The 23,274-nt window shown below is 39.2% G+C and overlaps 5 protein-coding genes and 1 non-coding gene across 6 annotated transcripts; 4 read left to right on the forward strand and 2 right to left on the reverse strand.

Moving 5' to 3' along the window:
* Positions 1-919: 919 nt before the first annotated feature.
* On the reverse strand, positions 920-2,911 carry LOC134676875 (zinc finger protein 658B-like). Its single transcript, XM_063535257.1, has one exon. The coding sequence runs from the start codon at positions 2,774-2,776 to the stop codon at positions 1,250-1,252; it is 1,527 nt and encodes a 508-aa protein (XP_063391327.1). The 5' UTR covers positions 2,777-2,911; the 3' UTR covers positions 920-1,249.
* Positions 2,865-6,955, reverse strand: LOC134676773 (uncharacterized). Its single transcript, XM_063535156.1, has 5 exons — positions 6,728-6,955; positions 5,271-5,465; positions 3,752-4,090; positions 3,232-3,339; positions 2,865-2,869 (listed from the first exon to the last, which is right to left on the reverse strand). The coding sequence occupies exons 1-5, from the start codon at positions 6,780-6,782 to the stop codon at positions 2,865-2,867; spliced, it is 702 nt and encodes a 233-aa protein (XP_063391226.1). The 5' UTR covers positions 6,783-6,955.
* Trnas-uga (transfer RNA serine (anticodon UGA)) lies at positions 4,604-4,677 on the forward strand. The gene has a single exon. It is a non-coding gene; the product is annotated as a tRNA-Ser (tRNA).
* Positions 6,956-7,517: 562 nt separating the features above from the next.
* On the forward strand, positions 7,518-11,422 carry LOC134676774 (uncharacterized). Its single transcript, XM_063535157.1, has 4 exons — positions 7,518-7,758; positions 8,237-8,434; positions 10,513-10,675; positions 11,326-11,422. Exons 1-4 carry the CDS (start codon positions 7,659-7,661, stop codon positions 11,420-11,422), a joined length of 558 nt encoding a protein of 185 aa, XP_063391227.1. The 5' UTR covers positions 7,518-7,658.
* On the forward strand, positions 11,332-14,551 carry LOC134676901 (zinc finger protein 845-like). The gene has a single exon (XM_063535284.1). The coding sequence runs from the start codon at positions 11,430-11,432 to the stop codon at positions 13,215-13,217; it is 1,788 nt and encodes a 595-aa protein (XP_063391354.1). The 5' UTR covers positions 11,332-11,429; the 3' UTR covers positions 13,218-14,551.
* LOC134676775 (uncharacterized) lies at positions 13,496-22,350 on the forward strand. The gene is made up of 4 exons (XM_063535158.1): positions 13,496-13,520; positions 16,144-16,388; positions 20,206-20,398; positions 22,199-22,350. The coding sequence occupies exons 1-4, from the start codon at positions 13,496-13,498 to the stop codon at positions 22,348-22,350; spliced, it is 615 nt and encodes a 204-aa protein (XP_063391228.1).
* Positions 22,351-23,274: the final 924 nt, after the last annotated feature.

Genomic DNA, 23,274 nt, shown 5'->3' on the forward strand with positions numbered 1-23,274 from the left:
GCCATCCGTCACTGACTGTCATCTCGGACGAACTGAAGTTGCGAATCGAATAGTTTGTAAGCACCGCCTACAATCGAATAGTTTACGTTGGGTCATAACTGAGCGGACAGAATACTTCCATGTATAACAGTTCGCTGGATATACATAATTGAAGAAAAAATAGTGACGAAGCGATTCAAGGACATACGGCCTTCACGGCTTCGATTTCAGTTTATAACTTTGGGATCATCCATTAATTACGTCTAGGTTTTTTGACCCCTCCCCCCCTCCTTGTCACACTTGGTCACATTTTGCAAATCCCTCCCCACCTGGTGTGACGTCACATTTTAGGCAATTTTGTTTTCAATGAAATCGGCAATACCAACTCGGCATTATTTTTTTAATAAAAAAATATTTTTGGTAAAAGAAATATTAGTAATTATATAACACAAAACCAATTAGGAACGAAAATTACCTACTTCCAAAACCTCATTATTTAAATGTACAGCGCATAAAAAAATATAAATTAATTTTCGGTTACTGATAAATAGTGATGAAGTTAAAGTGACGTCACAATGTTTGTGACTCCCCCCTCCCCCATGTCACAACATGTCACATTTTCTTGACCCTCTCCCACCCCCTAAACGTGTGACGTAATTAATGGATGACCTCTTTGGAATACATAATTATATTGTTTACAATCTAACTAAAGTGTAATATTCATCCTTACTTGTCCTATCATGTAAACAAACACTTCTCGAAGACATTATCACACTTTCCCCCGGAATTACACTTAATAATCATCACTTAAAATGTTATTGTATACTTAAAGAAACTCACAAAATATTGAAATCAACCGCATAAACATTGAAAAATATAATTTCTAATAAGATTTTCATCAATAATCGCAGTAACGAACGGTGATCCTCAAACACATCTGACATTACGATGTCTAGATTGTCTATGAATCGTATTATTGCAATGTCACGTTTGTTTACATGGTAAGACACACTTTACGTCGTATTTGTGACAAATAAAAATTATAAATGAAAAAAAAAACGAATGAAACATACACACACACACAAAATAACATTTGTTATTTTAATCACTGTGCAAGTCACATATATAATGTACAGCAACAAAAAAAAAATTACGTAAAAGACAACTCAATAAACAAATTATTAACTTATTAACATAACATATTCTATATTTCTTTGTTTATGGCATTTCAAGCTATTGATTGTATACAACGCATTTAACATGTTTCGCATTAAGGTTTTACGCCAGTATGGGTTCGTCTATGTGCTCGCAAAGTTTTTGGATGAACATATTTTTTGTTACATATATCACATGAGTAGGGTTTTTCACCAGTGTGAGTAAGTGTGTGATAGCGAAAGCTACGCAAATCCGAAAGCCGTTTGTTACAGATTTCACAGGAGTACGGCTTTACGCCAGTGTGTACTCGTTTGTGCTTGTTCCAATCACCGCATTGTGTAAATCGTCTGTCACATATATCACACTTATAAGGTTTTTCTCCAGTGTGGATTCGCATGTGTACAGCTAAATAACTCGATTCCGCAAACTTCTTGTCGCATATATTGCATGTGTATGGTCGCTCTCCAGTGTGCTTTCGTTTATGTGTTTCAAAACGACTTTTATCTACAAATTTTTGCTCGCAAAGTTCACAAGAATATAAGAATTCACCTAAATGAATTCGTCTATGTATGTGATAAAGGTACAACCGTGCAAACTCCTCTTTACATATTTTGCAGGTGTATGTTTTATTCTTCATGTGAACGCGTTTATGCTTCTTAAAATGGCTCAAGTGCCTAAATCGCTTGTTACATACGTCGCACAGGAACGGCTTATCACCAATGTGCGCTCTTATGTGACTGGTCAACGATAATTTGTTGGAGAATTTTCTTTTGCATATATCGCAAGCGTATGTTGCGTCACTGTGGGCTTGTTTATGATGACTCAAACTCTTTATATGTGCAAATTTCTGTTCACACAATTCACACGAAAACGGTTTTTTGTCAGTATGAGTTAGTTTGTGTGCGTCATAATTGTTCCATGTAACAAATATCTTGTTGCATACTTCACACGGAAAGTGCGTCCCGTCACTGTGAAGACGTAGGTTATGCCTCTTGTGTTGGCTCTTATACAAAAACTGCTCTTTGCATAACTCGCATGAATAAGGATTTTCGCGCGTGTGAACAATTTTGTGGTCTTTCAACTGACTGGGACGCGCAAAATTCTTTGAACATACTTTGCAAGAGTAAGGTTTTTTGACGCGGCATTTATGTGAACTATAATACTTTTCAAGCGCAAAGCTCTTATTACACAGTTCACAAAAGTATGGCTTTTCGCCGGTGTGTAATAGCACGTGTCCATTTAAAGCTTGCTTATGCTTGAACCGCTGATTGCATATTTCACAAGAGTACGGTCGTTCACCAGTATGTACACGTTGATGGCTTTTGTAGTGACAATGCAATTTAAACTGTTTATTACATACTTCGCACGTATATGGTTTTATATCCGTATGACAAATACGTATATGTACAGTTAAGACGCTCGAGTACGTAAACTGTTTCTTACAAATTTCGCACACGAACGGTTTCTCGCCAGTGTGTACGCGTTTATGATAATTCAAATGGCTCATTTGAGCATAACTCTTTTTGCATATATCGCAGGAGTAAGGTTTTGCGCCACTATGTATTCGTTTATGCGACTCGAAACTGTTCAAATTGCCAAACTTCTTTTCACATACATCGCACGTGAATACATTTAGACCCATATGAAGACGTTTATGTATTTTAAAATGGGACAATTTTTCAAACCGTGCGTTGCATTTTTCGCATGAATAGGATGTTTCAGGTACTTTTTTACGCTGCGTAGAACTACATAACAGTGCAGACAGTATTTCAGAAACACTAGACGGGTTAATTCGTTTGTATTTTTGTTTGCCCTGGTTTAGATTAGTATTTTTCGCGCAATGCTTTATATCGCGCTTTTTTCCTTTTGTTTTAATGTGTTCAACATTTGACGACTCTGATTTTTTTCTTACATGACGTCTAATGTGTGCGATTAAGTGTTTTTTATGTACAAATGTACGATGGCAAATGTCACACACAAATTTTTTTGGGTTAGTTTTTATTTTTGATTTAATTTTGTTTGGTGAATCAGGTGGGGACTCCCCTGTGTGACTCGCGGCTGGAGACTGGTGGAGCGCTGTTACGGGCTGTATTTTACATCCAAGCAACGCATGGTGTGGGAGGCGCTTGATTCTCACGAAGCACTCCCGTAGCGTATGTAGTTTGGTTGCGGCGCGCTCCCGTGCTGACTTCTGTTTGCGGCCACCTGAAAACGATTTCTTATCTCAAACAAAACACAAATATTTGTTTTTAAATCTTAAGAGGACGGTTGACAGCTTCTCAAATTTCTCCATAAAAGCAAAGTCCTTATTTTCCTCTCAAAAGATATCCGTAAAAAAATTTAAAAGCTTAAAAGTAAAATGGGGACTAGGTACGTTTTTATGGAGTTTTAAGCTGTTGTGAGCGTAGAATTAAATTATACAAAAATGCATGTTTGGTCAATTTAATTCATAAAAGGTCTTGGAAAGAGTGACCTATATCCAGTTATATAGAAGATTTATTGCCACGAAACCGAACCTCCGACCAAAACTAGAGCAATCCGAACCTTAGATTTCATTTTGGTTCTGGGAAAAATCTAGTTTCGGTCGGATACTAATAGTTTGATACAATCCACTCACCTCTCCCTGCAGTACAATGCTTGTCTTTTTCCTTCTTCATGCTTCTTGACTTTTGAATATGTTTCTTCAAATCCGACTTTAGAGCAAAGCTATCACAAGTTTCACTTATTACTTCTTTCCTTTTCTCGCAGACAAATTTAGTGTAGTCATCTTCAGTATAAAATTTGTTAGTATCAATAGTTGTGTTCTCAATGGCGGTGTCATAGTTGCTGGCGAGCGCCTCGTGGTCTCGGAGGCGTTCCAGTCGCACGTAGCAATCCCGGAGAGTGGGCTCTGGGCGGCGGGCGCCCTTCAGCTCTGGTGAGTTGGGACAGCCATCCGCGTCAGCTGACACCCAGCCTGGTGATCAAGTAGGCATATTACAATGCGCTTATGAACGTCAAATAAAGCTACACCGGCTTCAACCCTACACCTCTGCCTCGAGAAGATTCAAGTCCCCCTCAATTGGAGGTGGGTATCCCAATATGGGACCGGCGGGAATATAAGTTGTAAACTTAAATTGATGTCGTAAATAGGGTTGCCAACTTTTTTTTGGTGGAATATAGTATTTTCCAAAATAAGGCATCAAAAATATTGTACATTTCAAAAAAATTTAGTACTTTGAGATAAAATACTAAACATGAGTGTAATATACGTTTAATCGGAAATATAGTATTTAAGCGTACTATATATTTTTCCAAAAGTATATAGTACAGAGAGCCAAAATATAGTACAATACTATATAATATAGTACGGTTGGCAACCCTGGCGACCGAAAGAAAAAGTGACCAAAGTCTACAGTGCTCAGAAGGGCGCCGTAAGCTCTTAAAGTATTGCGCATACATGAGATAAAATTTGACCCATGCCAACGTGGCCCGGATGGCCTAGGCGGTTTTAGGCATCTGCCGTGAATGCAGAGGACGCTGGTTCGATTCCAGCCCTGGGCACTACTGGAGGCCTTGGTCACTTTTTTTCCATATGTATATGACATCAATTCAATTTATAATTTATATATTAGTGATTCTACTTGATACTCGTATAATACAAAATTAAAAATAATATGGCGGGAAACAACAAAAAAGGATGTATAACGACCTCAATGACCATGACTGCTCTGTTAAGAATATCCGACTAAGAAGGAAAAATAATTTTGTTAAAAGTAATTCATTTGTTTCTACCTATAAATCGTTTTTTTTTTAGCATTAGAAAAAACTTGCAAGAAGGTAAGCGATCTTGACATATCTTTTAATTAAAAAACGCTTTTTAAAAATCAAAAACTATTACTTATGAAAGCAGAAAAATGTAAATGATCGTATTAGATTCATAATTGTTACATATTTGCCGTACCTTATTTTTAAAATGTGTTTTTCAATTCAAAGACACATCAAGATTGTTTACCTTATTTGTAATGCTAAAAAAAACGAACTATAGTATTATAATTATTATAAATACATGAGTGGACCACCTTTTTTGAGTTGGGTTGTTATTCAGACCAAGTCTAGTTCTCATATTCTCCACCATACCACGTAAAACAACTTACTATGTACTACCAGCATTACATCTGGCCGATGAGTGTGCTCCGGGCCCAGCACCAGCTCACCCTTGACGGTATGATCCTTGTACAGTTCAGCCAGCATAGCCGCCTCACTGATCTTGCAATCATTGCCCAAGCTCAGTAGCTCCTTTTTCACACGCATTTCTTCTTCTGTGAATACTGCTTCTCTCTTTATAAGTGCTGTAGAAAAATTGAATATAGGGTTGGCAGTCAAAGGTTTTTATAGATGACACAGCATAGGTTTAACTTTAACCACAGAATAAATAATAGTACTAGGTACAGAAGACTCACTCTCTAACAAAACGCGTCTGTGACGATCAGCACAGATATGGCCGCTAGGTGGCGACAGCGCCACGTGCGGCTTATGGCAAACCCCAAAATTGGGGTTGAACGATGCACTTTTAGCTACCTGTAGCAAAGCGACGAAATCGCAGAGTGAGCCACACCTGCTTTAACTGTCTATAGGTAAATTTTGTTCTATGATAATAGACTTAAAGAGCTAAGCATCTGAAACTATACCAGTGGGGAGACACTCCTGACTTCGGGCAAACTTGACTCGTTTGGGTCAGCATTGCTGCGAGCAATTATTAGGGATACCACTTGACGTTCCTTTGCGTGCACGACTACAGATACGATAATTGCTTGAATTTGAACAAAAGGGATAGAGCCATAAGTTAGAAAGGGATATCATGATTCGACCTTGAACCGCTGTCTAACTTCGGTTTTGTAGGAAGTGTCCTTTCTGTACGGTAGTACTATTACTTATATTGTGACTATTCATAGGATAGACAGAGAAAACCTATGCTGGCGCCATCTGTAAACAACTTTGACCAACCATACCCATTGTTACATCAGATCGAAAGTTTTGACAATATAAGTACATAAACTAGCACCACCAACACCAGCAGTCAGTGCAATAAACAATTCTGATTCTGATGCAAGTGATGTGGATGTAATAAATAGCATTTCAGAGAGTTCAATATGCCAGCTCTTATAAGACATTTAGAAACTAAAGATGCTGTCCTGTGTAATATTTTCATAGTAGTATTTTAATTACAAATTAACATTATAAGTATATCTTGGGTTAGAACACATTTTAATTTAGTCAAAATCTATAAGGCCGTGGAGTTGACTCAAGCTGCCGCTTCCCGCACCGCCGGTCGCGTGGATCTATTATACATAAAACAAAAAACAACATGAACTGGAGTTTTAAACGAAATCTATTTCTTCGACTTCTTTGTATATAAAGTGGACCTATACTTTGTATACAAATTTTGTATATTGTAAGTTAGTGCATAAATCCTTCACACGCGACTTTAACCTTCCCTAGATTTGATTTAGTCGCGGATTGTGCCGTTTGTATCCCACTGCGGCTATCGCGCGCGATTCACACACTAAGTAAGTTTAGAGCGGATTATCGGGAGTTATGTCGCAAAACTCACCATGGTCCGAAACTTGATCGAGGGTCTCCTCTTTCACGCGCGCCTCCGAAGCCATGCTGCCACCGCCGTCCTCTCGCGGCAAATGTGCTTGACCGAATAGAATTTTGTCGAATTTCTACATTCTCATACATAATACTATTCCCCGATAACGCGATCGCTTAGAAAAATGATGACTGATATTACATCTTACAGAAATACATGAGAAATAGCAAGGGAGACGCCGAAAACGAAACGATAAACAAAAGTGCAACTTTGCAAAATTTTTCAAATTGACACCAGCCAGACTCCGCCCACAGATTCGAAAATTTAAATATTATACCAGAGACTATGACAGTTACTTTTTTTACAAATTATCTAATCCATCTAATAGTGCACTCACAGTTCAAAAAAATTAAGTTTGGTGGGTATTTGTGATGTCAATACAAACCCGTGCTTACATTCGCGTGCAAACCACGAACCGAGCCACGGGTGTAAGCGGTGGGCTCGTGGCTCGGCTCGCGTGGAGGAGCGGGTTTTTGGGCACGAATGAGTCAAAAGGGCTCTTTAAATTCGCGTTCGGCCGTCATTCTGTTACAATCCTTATACCGTGCCGTTTGTGTTTAAAATCGATTAGCTCGACGAGCTTATGAGCTCGAGGCGAACACGACACGAGCCGCAAGCCGCGAATGTAAATAAACTTAAATGCCAAGTTGCCAATGTTCTTAATAAATAAAAAACAATAACAAGTCAAATAAATTAAAAAAAAAATTCAACTGTCAATTTTACTTTTCTAATCTGATTATTGTTTTCGTCAGCATAAAATAAAAATGTGCTACGATTAAGTAACGTTTGTCTTGTTTTGTCGCTTTAGCTACGTGAAGGAACATTCCTGGCAAAAGCTGTTGCTTAGCGTTAGTTGTGATGTAGTTATCTATACTGAAGTGTAGTTAGCATGTCTGCGCAAGCGCCGGGCGTGAAGCAGGAGCCTGGTGACCTTGACCAGGGCGCGGCGTGCGTGAGGGATTTGCCAACATCGCTGGTCCCGGACGAAGGTGAGTGACTAGGTCTTTTCCTATACATCAGGAAACAAATATCAGTAATAAAACATTCTACTAAATTGTGAATTCACTTCGTATATTCTGGATATAAGAGCATCACCATACTTCAACTCATACCCAAAAGAATGCTGTAGACTATAGGTTGTTCATTAATCGGAGGTCCAAGTTGGTGAGAAGTTATTTTCGTTAGCTATGGACCGGTTGAAGGATTGGCTGCATGAAGCTTTGTGTGTGTGTGTGTATGTGTGAGTGTGTGTATTATGTTAATTAGTTAAAAATGTAATATAACCTAGTCTTAGTCTCAAAACTCAGGTAGCTTTTAATAGAAAATCATCATGCAACATCTGGACCAACTTGAGATGGTAGTCTTATTGCATATACACAAATTGATAAGAAAAATATTCAAATTAATATCATGTCTTTTGAATATTGTTATAAGATTACAGAGTTAATGATATTTTCAATCTTGCAGTGCACATTAAAGACGATACAGAGCTCAAAACCAAAGAAGCAGAAGTAGATGAAAAGCTGACATGTGAAGAAAGTCAAAAGCCATGCGTAAGCGAGGCAGACATAGTGTCCAACCTGTTCACGGACCATGGCGTGCAGGACAAGCCCATACTGGAACCAAAACATGTGCAGGCACGGGAAACGGCTTACAAACTTAATGGTAACTTTCTCTATGGTTTTCTTTGTTTTTACCTGACTACGGCAAAAGGAGGGTTATGATTTTGACCAGTATTATATTATGTGGAGAACAATGGAAGGGACTCGAGGAGGCTTTTACCCAATAGGCATCAGTGAAATGAATTAACAAATAATACAACAACACATACTCAAACATTATATTCTATGAAAAAACACTACATTGTATACTGTACAAAATTTCGCTGAAATAAATAAAGCTGTAATAATAATAATCTCTCGTGGCCAGAATTATTCACCAGCAGCTTGCCCTCCTGTACGGCCTTCTGGACCGTGAAGTGCCGTACTACAAGTACTCACCTGCATCAGTTCTCGAAAATGGTCGTGCCACGCTCTATTGGGATCAATCTATCATCACTGACAGGACTATTGTAGCCAATAAGCCTGACATCGTGCTGATAGATCGATCGCAGCGCCGGGCCGTGCTCGTCGACGTCACCATCCCCCATGATGAGAATCTAGTGAAGGTCGAGAAGGACAAGTCCAGTAAGTACCTAGACTTGGCTCACAAGATAACCGCCATGTGGGATGTTGACTCGACGATCATTGTTCCTATAGTTGTGTCAGCGAACAGTCTCATAGCGAAGAGTCTCCACCAACACCTAGAGAGACTCCCTGGGTGGTTGGATCAAGGGTCAGATGCAGAAGGTGGTAATTTTGGACACTGCGCGTATAGTACGTCGATTCCTCACTGCGCCCTGACCACCGGCAGCTTGGGCCCTGCCCCGTTGCCGACGGCACCCTAGATTAGGTTTATTATAATGTGTTTATATATATTTTTTTTGTTTTTTAAATGCTTTTGTATTTTACTTTTATATTCATGTTATAAACAACCTAACTTAAGATCAAAAATAAATAAAGGGGATAATGATATATTATGTGGGTATGTTTAAATTAATAGGTTAGACAGGAGATTTATCACAGTTCCACCTTGAGAGCTAATTAATATTGTATACTTTGTAAGTTGTCTATTACGGGTAGGGTTGCCATAAGGAAGAATTAAAAGTCCTGATAAAAATCCGGACATCACGCTAAAAATCCGGACATTTCTTGTAACAGAGATTTGGTGTAGCTTTAACTACGCCCCGGCGGCGGCGCGCTACTTTCTGCGGTGTACTGTATATCGTGGATCTACCTTTCCCTTTCCCTCCGCCCGACCCGCATGGCATTCGTTACGCAGTGTATCACGTAAACATATTTTTTTATGAGGACATTCCTAAAAATCCGGACACTTGCCAAGTCCGGCCGCAATCCGGACAAAGGGTCAAAAATCCGGACATGTCCGGACAAATCCGGAAATATGGCAACCCTAATTACGGGTGGGTGGGTATTATTATTATGGGTGTATTACATATGTCTCTCTGTAAATGGTTTATGGAGGTGCAATAAAGAGGATTTGTATTGTATTGTTGTCTCCATGAAATTCAAATCCTCCACCTTACAGGAGACCACACCTACTCTACAAAAGTCTCGGGTCTTTAACAATTTGAAAAGAACTTGAGTGTTGTCTTAATTATAAGAGTCTGTAAAACTGAGTAGTCTTAAAGCAAAGGACTCAAATTAATCGAGTCTTAACCAACACTAGTTAACTCTCCATCGGTGGGACCTTATGCCTATTGTAATAAGGTCCACCAAGAGTATTGCTGTGTGTATGTCAAATTATAATATTTATCTCCTTCTTCTTCCTCGCGTTATCCCGGCATTCTGCCACGGCTCATGGGAGCCTGGGGTCCGCTTGACAACTAATCCCATGATTTTACGAAAGCGACTTCCATCTGACCTTCCAACCCAGAGGGTAAACTAGGCCTTATTGGGATTAATCCGGTTTCCTCACGATGTTTTCCTTCACCGAAAAGCGACTGGTAAATATCAAATGATATTTCGTACATAAGTTCCGAAAAACTCATTGGTACGAGCCGGGGTTTGAACCCGCGACCTCCAGATTGCAAGTCGCACGCTCTTACCGCTTGGCCACCAGCGCTTTTTTTATAAATTATAATATTTTATTTAAATTATAATATTTTAACCAAAGCATAATTTCAGGAGCAGCCGTAAAGGAAGAACGGCAGGAGCTGAAAAACTGCACTGTAAGGCTGGAGCGCATTGATAAACTTGTCCACATGTGTCCCGTCACAATGGACCATAACACGATTTCCCCAACATGTGTTAAGAAGGAAACTGGCATGAAGACTGAAACACTGGACAGGTGTAAGTATTTAGTATTTATTGATTAGGAAACAAATCAAGCTGTTTTAATAAATAAAATAATAAATATTTGTCTTTTTAATGGGATTGGCTGGTCAAAGGATTTCACAGACGGTGCCACCACGGTTTTGCTTGTGAATGATATGATTTATTTATCTCACAATATCTAATTTGATTTCACTTTAAGTGGTAACACATGGTAAATTCTAAGGAATTTAAATTTTATTTTATGTTTGTAATTGTGTTTTTTTTCTTAATTTTTTGTGGAATTTAATTGCATGGAACCTGAACAAAAATACAAGCTAGGTAAAAACCTACGCTGGTGCCATATAGGTATAAAAACCTTTGACAGTTGCCAACCACATTAGTTACACTACTACATATAAATAAAAACTCAAAATAGGTATCTAAGAAAAAGTGACCTAGCTCTTCAGGGGCCAAATCTGCTTCTAAGACTCTTCCTAAAATGCATTATCTATAGTAGGTACAAGAGTTTCAAGGTCATAAAAGTCGGTTGTCGATAAGGTTGATTTCAAATTGACGCGTTATGGAAATGGCGCCTTATTAACATCCGACAATAAGTGCCCTTTAGTTGAAAATGGCAGACCGATCACTATAGTACAAGTGCTTGATATTGTTTTTTCTCTTCAGCTGCTACCAACCACGCTGCAGCGGGGAAGCGAGAACGCCTGCTAAGAGACTGCTACGTGAGGCTCGAACGCCTCCAACACCACGAGGCGCTGCTTAGATGCAACATGACACCCGCCGCGCTCCACCAGTCACAAGCTAAGCACGCTGTGTCCGGACCCTCTGATTCGCTACACGAAACGAACACTAATAAAAATAACCCAGAGATGTACGCGTGTAACGATTGTGAAAAAACGTTCCACCGAAAATTTAACTTGATACGCCATATTCAAAGTAACATGTGTAAAACAGAGAGACCATACGCTTGTGATATATGCGGGAAAACATTTAAACGAAAAAGCCATTTGGAGACACATAGTTTTACTCACACTAGCGCAAAACCATACGCTTGTGATGTATGTGGGAAAAAATTTAAACAAAAAAGCCATTTGAATAAACATACATTTACTCACACTGGCGCAAAACCATACGCTTGTGATACGTGCGGAAAAAAATATAAACATAAAAGCTATTTGAAAACGCATGCATTTATTCACACTGGTGAAAAGCCGTACGCATGTGAAGTATGTAAAAGGCAGTTTTCGAACAGTGGTTCTTTATTTGCTCATAAACAAGAACATACGGGAGAAAAGGCTTTTCCGTGTCACGTTTGTAGTAAACCGTTTTCTAGTGGGGCTCGTTTAAAAATGCATATGAGGATGCACACTGGCGAAAAGCAGTATTCATGCGAAATTTGTAAAAAGCAGTTTGCGTATTCTAACAGTCTGACAATACACAAACGGATGCATACAGGGGAAAGGCCATATTCGTGTGAGTTTTGTGAAAAACGGTTTAAGACTTCGGGTTATTTAGGCATACATAGACGGATCCATACTGGAGAAAGACCGTATATGTGCGAGATATGTTATAGGGAGTTTTCGGATTCTGGACACTTTAAGGAACATAAACGGACCCATACCGGCGAGAAGCCTTACTCGTGCAACGTCTGTGGAAAGCAGTTTAGGCGCTCAGAGCATTTGCGTATGCATGAGCGAGTTCACACTGGCGAAAAGCCTTACTTTTGCGAGATTTGCGAAAAACGATTTGCGTATTCGCAAAGTTTGCATAATCATAAACAAACTCACAAAGAAAAATCGTATTTGTGCAAAATATGCAATGAAAATTTTTCACAATTGAGAGACTTTAAAAAACATAAAAGGATTCACATGAAGCGTGATTTTACATGTGAAATATGTTACAAATCGTTTACCCGTTTGCTCCATCTGGAGACGCATAAACGTATTCATACTGGCGAGAAGCCTTATGCATGCAAAATTTGTGACAAACAGTTTTCCCAAAAAGGTCACTTGAATGTGCACTCTCAAATTCATAGTGACAAAAGGCCATACGCTTGTGAAATATGTAATATGCGGTTCAAGGATTACGGTTACTTGTTAAAACACAAACGAATCCACACCGGCATAAAGCCCTATTCTTGTGAAATTTGTGGAAAAAAGTTTTTGGAGAAAAACAGTTTGATCACTCATAACAGAATACACAGTGGTGAAAAGCCGTATACGTGCTACATATGCAAGAAATCATTTGCACATGCACATACCTTAACTATGCACATACGGCTCCATACCGGCGAAATGCCTTATAAGTGCAAAGTTTGTAAAAAGCAGTTTTTATGTTCGTCTGCTTTGTCTTCTCATGAACGGACTCACTCTGGCGAGAAACCATATTCGTGCCAAGATTGTGGCAAACGTTTTGCGCACTCATCAGCGCTTGTAATACATATTAGACGGGCTCATACCGGTGAAAAGCCCTATTCTTGTGAAGATTGCAGCAAAAGCTTTGCGGATGCAAGTAGTTTGGGTAAACATAGACGGGTCTGTACGGGTAAAAATCCGTAAAAAAATTGTTATGTGAACTTTATAAAAAATGGTTTCGTAGTCGTGATTTTTTTTATCATAATCGATACACACAACAGATAGCATTTATTACAATGAAATAAAGTAGACAAGGGAATATTGGTTTTGGTTGGGAATGCTATCTCATACATGTATGTGTATGTACATACATATATGTATATTCAACTTGAAAAACATATAAAAGCGAAAACTAAAATTACACTAAGCGCCACTTGCACCATCCTACTAACTCGGGGTTAATCGGTTAAACCGTTAACCCCATGTCAAATGGTACTGGTAACCATGGTAACCAGGTTTAACCGGATAACCCTGGGTTATTGAATGGTGCAAGTAGCCCTAAGTTGACTAAGCGCACCATCCCACCAACCCGGGGTTAACCCGTTTACCCGTAAGATTGTACTGGTAGCCATGGTAACTCCAAGTTTAACCGGTGAGCCCGGGTTAGTAGAATGGTGCAAGTGGCGCGTATCCCAAAATTAAAAACAATCGTATTTAAACAAAAGGACGAATTCGAGTTTTCGCCTGTTATATTATATATTTCCTCATTCTTTTTGGACAGTGCGTGTTCTGAGATAATTTATGATGTGTTTCTCATAGTCATAGTTTTTTCTTTAAGTTTGATGAGCTATTTAATACTTTATTAAATTGTCTTTTGTTTAGTTTTTTTATTTGACCGCACTTTGAGGTCTTAGAGTATTTAATAACTGGAGTTGCCTTTAAGAGCGTACCCCTCTGCCAAAAAAACTTGCACAATTATGCAATCTTTTGTATGGACTGACATAGCCATGTACGTTACGTACAAATCATGTAGAAATAGCGATACATTTGACGTCCCCTCCCCCGCAAAAATCGGCAGACTGTTTCGTACAGGAAATGACAGCCATGACTACATGCTCTAAGTTTGAGGTAGTTAGTTACCTACATGAAATTTCCACTTTTGTATATTTGCCATTTTTACAGATATTTGTCTCTCATAGCAAAACCTCAGTCACAGTTTAGATTGGAGAGACTTCCTGACTACCCAAGACAAATTCCAGTTACCATCATAAAGAACAAAACTCTGCGTAGATGGCGTCACTAGCATACTCACAAGGCCTACCGCGAAACACGAAAATCGAATATTCGGTTCTGGTGCCTATCTATCCTCTCGCTTATTCGATCGATAGAACGGCAGATAACGAAATTTCGATAAACAAACCGCCTTGGTGCATCAATGTCATAGTGAAAACTTGTCAAAAAACTGTTTAAGGCCTAGTATGTATAAATAAGTAACTCTATGGTTAACTGGGTGCGCTAGTGCTGCACTCTGGCGGCAGAACATTACAGTAATACTCCTTAAAAACCTAAAATAAGTTGTGGAAATGGAAATTGAATTGCGAAATTGTGGAAAAGGGCAAGTTAAAATTGTCACATTATGCTGTTCCAAAATGTTCAAAGTACATTGCAATAAAAATGAGATAACTCTAACAATCTCATATTTTTCAATGTGATTTTTATTTTATTGTATGTTATGTATGTTGTATAGTGTGTTATGTACTTTATGGTCTAGGTAGCTTAGTTCTGCCCTCTGGCGGCAAAACATTGCGGTAACACCACCTATTGTTAAGTACCTACCAGTGGCGGCGCGTCAAACATATACATAGGCAAGCCGGGGCTAATTTGGCTTACATATTTCCTTTACAACTCTGCTCAAACGTCCAAAAACAGGCAAGCCGGTGGGAATCAGCTTTTATGGACGCGCCGCCACTGGTACCTACATCTTATTGTTTATTTATGGTGGTGATAATTTCGTGCTTTGAAATTGACAGCTACACGAGAGCTACAGAGAGATGCTTCGCCCATTAACTATCAAATTCAAATGAAATTGGCTAAGCACAGTAATCAATATGTTGTTTAGCCAGCATCTGAAAATTTTACTGTTAATTAAATACCGTAATAAACAAAACTATAAACAAGTAATTACTGGAATAAACTGCCATGAAATATAACAATGCGATAAGAAATGCAAGATGCAACGGCGGCGACGCGGTAGTATCCTCATTTTAATATGCAAGCATATAATTTTACTAACAGGTATTTATTAATTATTGATTAACTAATTAATAAAAACTTTTGACACCGCCTGGGGTTCGCATGAGAACTAATCCCAAGAATTGAAGTTGGCACTAGTTTTTACGAAAGCGACTGCCATCTGACCTTCCAACCCAGAGGGGAAACTAGGCCTTATTGGGATTAGACCGGTTTCCTCGCGATGTTTTCCTTCACCGAAAAGCAACTGGTAAATATCAAATGATATTTCGTACATAAGTTCCGAAAATATCATTGGTATGAGCCGGGGTTCCTAAATTTTGTACAGTTTTTAGGGTTCTTTACCTCAAAAAGAAAAAACGGAAGCCTTATAGGATCACTCGTGCGTCTGTCTGTCCGGCCATTCCCCCTCTCCCCCCTTTATCTCCGAAACTACTGGGTCTACAATTTTGACAAAAATACACAAAATAGTTCTTTTCCTATAGATGACAGAAAAACCTAATAGCAATGTGCAGTCAAGCGTGAGTCGGACTTAATTAGTTTTAGATCCGACCCCTACGGATTTTTTAAACTCATTTCATTCACGTTCCACATAATTAACATACCTACATTGTTAAAAATTGGGTAGGTACCTAACTGTACGGAACCCTTGGAACGCGAGTTCGACTCGCACTTGACCGGCTTTTATTATTTGTGACGTTATCTATGAAAATGATGATGATGACGATCTATGAAAAGGGACCTTATTGTCGATGGCGCTTACGCCATTGTTAACGATGCTCCGATATAAATACAATGCCGCTGTGCGTAAGCGCTATCGACAATAACGTCCGTTTTCATAGATAATGCCCCATTTTTATTGAATCTGGCATATGTCCAGGTGTATTACGCCAGACCATAACTCAACAACTGCCTCAAGAAGTCTACCAGAAGAAAGGCTACGTGCCATCCAGTCGGCCGACTACTGGGGCCGTGAGCGATCGTAGGCAAAAGGAATTATTGGTGATGTCAGCGGCCGATATCATACACGGAACTAATCCTATGATATGGCGCACCGCTGACATCAGGATGAGGAGCGATCAGTGCGCGTCGTTTGAGGTCGGCTTCGTCTTTAAGACTCTGGAGGTAGAGGATTTTACTACAGATACTTAAATAAAAGCAAAGAATAAATAGTACTCATTAGGCACAGAAGATTCACTCTACAAAACGCGTCTGTTACGATTAGGATAGTTCGTTTTTAGGGTTCCGTACCCAAAGGGTTAAACGGGACCCTATTACTAAGACTTCGCTGTCCGTCCGTCTGTCACCAGGCTGTATCTCACGAACCGTGATAGCTAGACAGTTGAAATTTTCACAGATGATGTATTTCTGTTGCCGCTATAACAACAAATACTAAAAACAGAATAAAATAAAGATTTAAATGGGGCTCCCATACAACAAACGTGATTTTTGACCAAAGTTAAGCAACGTCGGGAGTGGTCAGTACTTGGATGGGTGACCGTTTTCTTTTTGCATTTTTTTTTATTTTGCTTTATGGTACGGAACCCTTCGTGCGCGAGTCCGACTCGCACTTGCCCGGTTTTTTTGCATTAGAAATAAGGTAAACAATCTTGATGTGTCTTTTAATTGAAAAACACATTTTAAAAATAAGTTACGGTAAATATGTAACAATTATGAATCTAATACGATCATTTATATAATTCTTCTGCTTTCATGAGTAATAGTTACTGATTTTTAGGGTTCCGTACCCAAAGGGTAAAACGGGACCCTATTACTAGACTTCGCTGTCCATCCGTCCGTCCGTCTGTCTGTCTGTCACCAGGCTGTATCTCACGAACCGTGATAGCTAGACAGTTGAAATTTTCACAGATGATGTATTTCTGTTGCCGCTATAACAACAAATATTACTAAAAACAGAATAAAATAAAGATTTAAATGGGGCTCCCATACAACAAACGTGATTTTTGACCAAAGTTAAGCAACGTCGGGCGTGGTCAGTACTTGGATGGGTGACCGTTTTTTTTTTCTTTTTTTCCATTTTTTTTTTGCATTATGGTACTGAACCCTTCGTGCGCGAGTGACTCGCACTTGGTCGGTTTTTAAAAAGTGTTTTTCAATTAAAAGACCTGTCAAGATCTCTTACCTTCTTGCAAGTTCTTTCTAATGCTAAAAAACCGGGCAAGTGCGAGTCGGACTCGCGCACGAAGGGTTCCGTACCATAATGCAAAAAAAAAACAAAAAAAAGCAAAAAGAAAACGGTCACCCATCCAAGTACTGACCCCTCCCGACGTTAGTTAACTTTGGTCAAAAACAAGGGTCCAACGTTTTCTGTTCTCTTTCAAGGCGCAGCAACTAGTATCATTTCTCTCTCCTCGCTCGTTAAAAATGCCGTTTGTCAAAAAAGGACAACCATACTGTTGACAAGGTAGACTTCAAATCAAGTGTTGCCTTTCTTGATGCGCCCAGTCTGTATATGTGTGCGTAAAAGCGTATATGTGTGCTCTTTTAGGGATGTGAAAAGTCGATTTTAATCATGTTATGTATCGATAAACGCTACACAGCGGAACGAAATAGGTATTAATTGAAGCTTCAATATCTTCGTTAAACATAAACATAATTGAAATGCTAATGGATAATGAATATATTATAATATAATAATATAATTCAATTATTGCGGAACACCTATTTTAGGAGGTATTTATGTATTTTAATTAAATATCTGAACTTTCCCTTGGTCCCCTGCTGGGGCGTGACTATAAAATTGTAATCTGATAACCACAATAAAGAATAAAAGCGTTTTTGGTCATTTTAGGTATCGTTAAGCCTTTGAAGTAAAATTAAAATTGCAAGAAATGTCGATAGTTTATCGATATGACTTTATCGACATGGCTACAGCAACGTGGGCCTCATTGTTAATCGTACACTAAACAAAAGTGGCAACAGTGACAGCTCGCTGAGACACCGTCTTTATATATTATTAAGTCTATGGTCAAAAATCACGTTTGTTGTATGGGAGCCCCATTTAAATCTTTATTTTATTCTGTTTTTAGTATTTGTTCTTATAGCGGCAACAGAAATACATCATCTGTGAAAATTTCAACTGTCTAGCTATCACGGTTCGTGAGATACAGCCTGGTGACGGACGGACGGACGGACGGACAGCGAAGTCTTCGTAATAGGGTCCCGTTTTACCCTTTGGGTACGGAACCCTAAAAAGAACGAACTTATAGGTGGCGCAAGCGCCACGCGCGGCTTATGGCTGGCCATCAAAATTGGTGTGGGACGTATGTACTTGTAGCTACTTGTTGCGACGCGACGAAATTCACGAAATCGCCGAGTGAGCCACGCCTGATGAAAGAGAGATATAAGTAAGGAAAGAGCCAAACATCGGTTTTCTTGCCAAAACGCGGGTTATTTTCATAGTCGACATCTAGCGTCAAGTTGCGAATTTATCAGTAGGTACTGCTACTTGACAATAGATGTCGCGTCGAACGAAAAGTCTTATGCTCAACAATTATCAGCTAATATTATAAACGGAACTCTATTTTGAACTCCTTCTGCTTGTAATATTAGTTGTAAATTATTTTAGCAGTACATTCTATATATATCAATCTACCCTCAACTGGCTTAAGGCGCCATTTGAGGGTACATTTTTTTTACTTTTATTTAAATACCTAAATATACAGACTATACAGTGTGGAAAGATAAGTCGGGCCCTGGAGGGAAACTACCTTAAATCCTTAAGCTGGCTCATTTTACTTAAAGGAGACAGACATTCCTTTATTTTTTAAAAGAAACAAAACTGCATTCAAATATGTTTTTCTTTTTTTCTTCAATTTTGATTGTCTAAAAAATATCTTGAGTACTATACTTGGTCAAGCAGATCTTGTCAGTAGAAAAAGGCGGCAAATTCGAAAAATGTAGGCGCGAAGGGTTATCGTCTCATAGTAAATTTGAATTTCGCGCCTTTTTCTACTGACAAGATTTGCTTGACCGTCTATAAATATTAGATTTTATGGATATTTTGTACCTACGACAGACGAGTGTAAAGCCCCACATTCACACTCCTACCTTGTAGTCCGCCTCGCAGGACTACGACGTAGGATATAGCTCACACACCATCCTACGTTGTAGTCCGCCTCGCAGGACTACGGAGCAAGAAATAGCTCACACACAGTACTGTTTTGCCGTCCATTACCAGTACTGCTTCGTTTCTCACAAGTGTGACGGTCTACTTACTCTTGAAAATGTTACGTGCAATTAAAAAAGAGAAAATAGCTCTTCTGCTATATATTTTCTTGTTATAGGATAAAAATAAAAATGAATGTGGGAAAAGAAACTGCAAAAAATTCGTCAGAGAGCGTCATATTTCTTAAGTATTGGTAATAATTGTTGCAATGCCTATTCCTCCATTGTTTGTTGGAGTGATTGGGTGATTTCTGGTCCCAAAAATAGCGATTTCCTTTATAAATTTCAAAAAAATGGCGCGTACTGTTGTCATACGTCAAACACGGTAGTCCTGAACGTAGGACGACAAGCCACACACAATCCTACGCGGCGGACTACAGCGGTGGGCGGGGCTTGTAGGATTTTTAGGACCCAAGTGGCATCCTACTTGGGTTTGTAGGACAGCTCGTAGTCCGCAATACACACACAGTCCTACCCAACGAGGCGGACTACAAGGTAGGAGTGTGAATGGGGGGCTTAAGACCTTATGTTTCTTGGAGAAATGTTATCATTAATATTAACTGTATCGGCTAGTGTAATAAAATTGCGAGTGTTTATTTTTGAATGCAGTTTTGTTTCTTTTTAAAAATAAAGGAATGTCTCCTTTAAGTAAAATGAGCCAGCTTGAGGATTTAAGGTAGTTTCCCTCCAGGGCCCGACTTTCCACACTGTTGACTATACACATAATGTTAACTATTGTTATTGTTCCTTATAGAACACCTATGGAAAAATGCTGGACCTATACAATACGACGGTGCAGATACGCAAGAAGAATACCAATATAGACCACATGGACCACATGATGTTTTTGCAGAAGTTTGAGAAGCTACACTGGCGGATATATCACCTGCACAACATGCTTCACGAGGTCGAGAGGAAATACAAGATGGACGCCATCATCAACGGATGTAATAGCCGTAACACACTATCGCACCGCACCGCGATCTAGATCGAGAAAGAGATATTTCTTTGCCGCTCACACGTATGGGTGCGGCGCTCCGTGACCTTGGTGCGGTGCGGTAGTGTGTTACGGCTTTAAGCAGTGGGGAGACACTCCTGACTTGGGGAAACTCGGCTCCGTTCGGCTCATCATTCCTCCGAGCAATTATTAGGGTTGGCACCACTTGACGTCATTTTGCGACGACCACAGATAAGATAGTCACTTGAATTTTGACAACCCTAAATAGCCGAAAGGGATAGTGCCATATATTAGAAAGGGATAGCATGATTCGACCCTGAATCGCTGCCAAACTTCGGGTTTGTAGGAAGTTTCCTTTCTGTACGGTAGTACTATCGTCTATTATTTATTCTGTGCCGTAGATACTAGAGTGTTCTCTTCATAGTCAGGTTTTGAGTTTTGACCTCACTTAAAAACTATTATCGTCGCTGGTACCTTTAGTTCCTTGATATAGTTGGTCAAGCAGATCTTGTCAGTAGAAAAAGGCGGCAAATTAGAAAAATGTAGGCGCGAAGGGATATCGTCTCATAGAAAATTTGAATATGGCGCTTTTTTCTACTGACAAGATTTGCTTGACCATCTATAAGACTAGATGGCGTTACTGAGCAGGATGAAGTTAGACATTTTTAGCACCATCTATTGCCACGTCGATAAACTTCCGAGTCAAACTATACTTGTAGGCGTAACCTGTGAGCATACATCCGTGTGTGTGTGTATGTCGAGCTCGTCCATAGACAATACCATGGTATAATAATATCATAGATATAAGAATATATACAGATGCCTTCCAAGCGAGCTGTCAGTGGGACCACTTTTTGTTTAGTGTACGATTAGCAAAGCGACCCACTTTGCTGTAGCCATGTCGATAAAGTCATATCGATAAACTACCGACATTTCTTGCAATTTTAATTTTACTTCAAAGGTTTAACTATACCTAAAATGAACAAAAACGCTTTTTTTCTTTATTGTGGTTATAATATCACAATTTTGTAGTCACGCCCCAGGAGAGAACCAAGGGAAAGTTCAGATATTTAATTAAAATACATAAATACCTATTAAAATAGGTGGTCCGCAATAATTGAATTATTTTATTACATTATAATATATTCATTATCCATTAGCAAAGAAAAAAAGCGTTTTTGTTCATTTTAGGTATAGTTAAACCTTTGAAGTAAAATTAAAATTGCAAGAAATGTCGGTAGTTTATCGATATGACTTTATCGACATGGCTACAGCAAAGTGGGTCGCTTTGTTAATCGTACACTAAACAAAAAGTGGTCCCACTGACAGCTCGCTTGGAAGGCATCTGTATATATTCTTATATCTATGGAATAATATACTCCGCCTGGTACTCTCTTCCCGTCTTTTCTTGGTCACGTGACTGACACAAGCTTACGTCATCATGCTATATATGCATACATCAGCGCTATGTAAAGTGGCAATGTTATTGTGACGTATAGTTCGTTTTTTTTTAGCATTAGAAAGAACTTCGCAGAAGTAAGCTTGTGGTTCCAAATCCGGCACTTTTAGCGGTAATAATTTGAAGTAAATTATATGTATTGACCGTGCTACATTAGATAATTCAATAATTATTAACAATTAAATAGCCTGATAAAAACTGTACGCTTGCTTCTGTGGAGTTCTTTCTAATGCTAAAAAAAACGAACTATAGGCTTGTGTCACTCTGGGAAGAGAAGACCATGTTTTATTAGACTATGGACAATAGTATAATAATGTTTCCAATTCCCAGCGGGCATGTTCCAAGATGGTAAACGCTGGACGCGCACCACACGGCATGGAAACAGATCGGTCAAGACCAAGACCTTCACCTGGCCCAAGCGCACCACCAGCTGGTGGCGACCGCTGGAGTACGGCTGGAATACAGACTACTTCTACTGGTAACGCCGAACTGACCTGACCTGCCACCCCTTTGTTTCCCATAAAGTTTTAAGTCCATTGACGTATAATATCTTAGGACGGGCTTGGGGCACTAAAAATGTTTAGTTCAGTGGTGTTACTCACGAATTCCAGCCAATCGTGCAGTCGAACGCAACCAGTTGCGACCAATAGCGCGCATAATGGGAACTCGTCAACCAATCGCGCGCGTGATGCGAACTCATCAACCAATCAGGTTGTAGCGGTATCACACTGTTGTACTGGCCCCTGTCATGCCTCATTATTATTGCCCGTAAAGCCAGCAGTCTCTAGATATCAATGCAATGTTTAATTCATACTATCGTTAGGTCATAAAACTGAAACCGGTTACTTTTCAGGATTTTCGTAAGGTTGTTTGTTTTATGGCAATCCTAAAAAGTGACACGTTTCTGAGAGAAACCAATTATGACTAACGAAAATTCGGGCATAATATTATTATGACTTAAAACTATTTGGGGACCCCCCCCCCCCCGGACACCACGTAAGACCTGGATTTACACCTGGAGCACGCACCACCTGGGCCCAGTTTTATAAAGTTACAAGAGTACAGGCTACAGGCACCTGTAATGCACTGTGAACGGCTACAGGTGTTTTATAAATACACATAAATAATTACAGTTGTAAAGAACCACGGTCAATCTCGATTACATGTGAAATCTACAGGTGTGAAGGACATCACTATTTTAAAAAAAACGTGTGTCATAGATACTCGGTTCTCTACTAAATTATGTGTTTTTGTTTGCTGTAAAATATTAATTACTGGAAAAATGGCCAGAAACGAAGGAAAAATCGAGTGGTTGAGAGCGGCGTTCCATGCCAAGGATATACTTTTTGGGCCGTTTTCAGATTCAGATTAAGTTAGATTTAATGAAATATTTACGTAATAAGTAA

The sequence above is a fragment of the Cydia fagiglandana genome, chromosome 25, assembly GCF_963556715.1.
Source record: "Cydia fagiglandana chromosome 25, ilCydFagi1.1, whole genome shotgun sequence".
NCBI lineage: Eukaryota > Metazoa > Arthropoda > Insecta > Lepidoptera > Tortricidae > Cydia > Cydia fagiglandana.

Bases quoted from the DNA above. Each gene is read 5' to 3' on its own strand.
- LOC134676875 (XM_063535257.1), bottom strand. From the start codon at position 2,776: ATGGGTCTAAATGTATTCACGTGCGATGTATGTGAAAAGAAGTTTGGC.
- LOC134676773 (XM_063535156.1), bottom strand. From the start codon at position 6,782: ATGGCTTCGGAGGCGCGCGTGAAAGAGGAGACCCTCGATCAAGTTTCG. The intron at 4,091-5,270 runs GTAAGTTGTTTT...CTTGATCACCAG, and splicing joins TGTAATGCTGGTAGTACATA to GCTGGGTGTCAGCTGACGCG. The intron at 3,340-3,751 runs GTGAGTGGATTG...AATCGTTTTCAG, and splicing joins GCATTGTACTGCAGGGAGAG to GTGGCCGCAAACAGAAGTCA.
- LOC134676774 (XM_063535157.1), top strand. From the start codon at position 7,659: ATGTCTGCGCAAGCGCCGGGCGTGAAGCAGGAGCCTGGTGACCTTGAC. The intron at 7,759-8,236 runs GTGAGTGACTAG...TCAATCTTGCAG, and splicing joins ATCGCTGGTCCCGGACGAAG to TGCACATTAAAGACGATACA. The intron at 10,676-11,325 runs GTGTAAGTATTT...TTTTCTCTTCAG, and splicing joins AAGACTGAAACACTGGACAG to CTGCTACCAACCACGCTGCA.
- LOC134676901 (XM_063535284.1), top strand. From the start codon at position 11,430: ATGACACCCGCCGCGCTCCACCAGTCACAAGCTAAGCACGCTGTGTCC.
- LOC134676775 (XM_063535158.1), top strand. From the start codon at position 13,496: ATGTCAAATGGTACTGGTAACCATG. The intron at 16,389-20,205 runs GTAGAGGATTTT...TGTTCCTTATAG, and splicing joins TCGTCTTTAAGACTCTGGAG to AACACCTATGGAAAAATGCT. The intron at 20,399-22,198 runs GTAATAGCCGTA...TCCAATTCCCAG, and splicing joins GGACGCCATCATCAACGGAT to CGGGCATGTTCCAAGATGGT.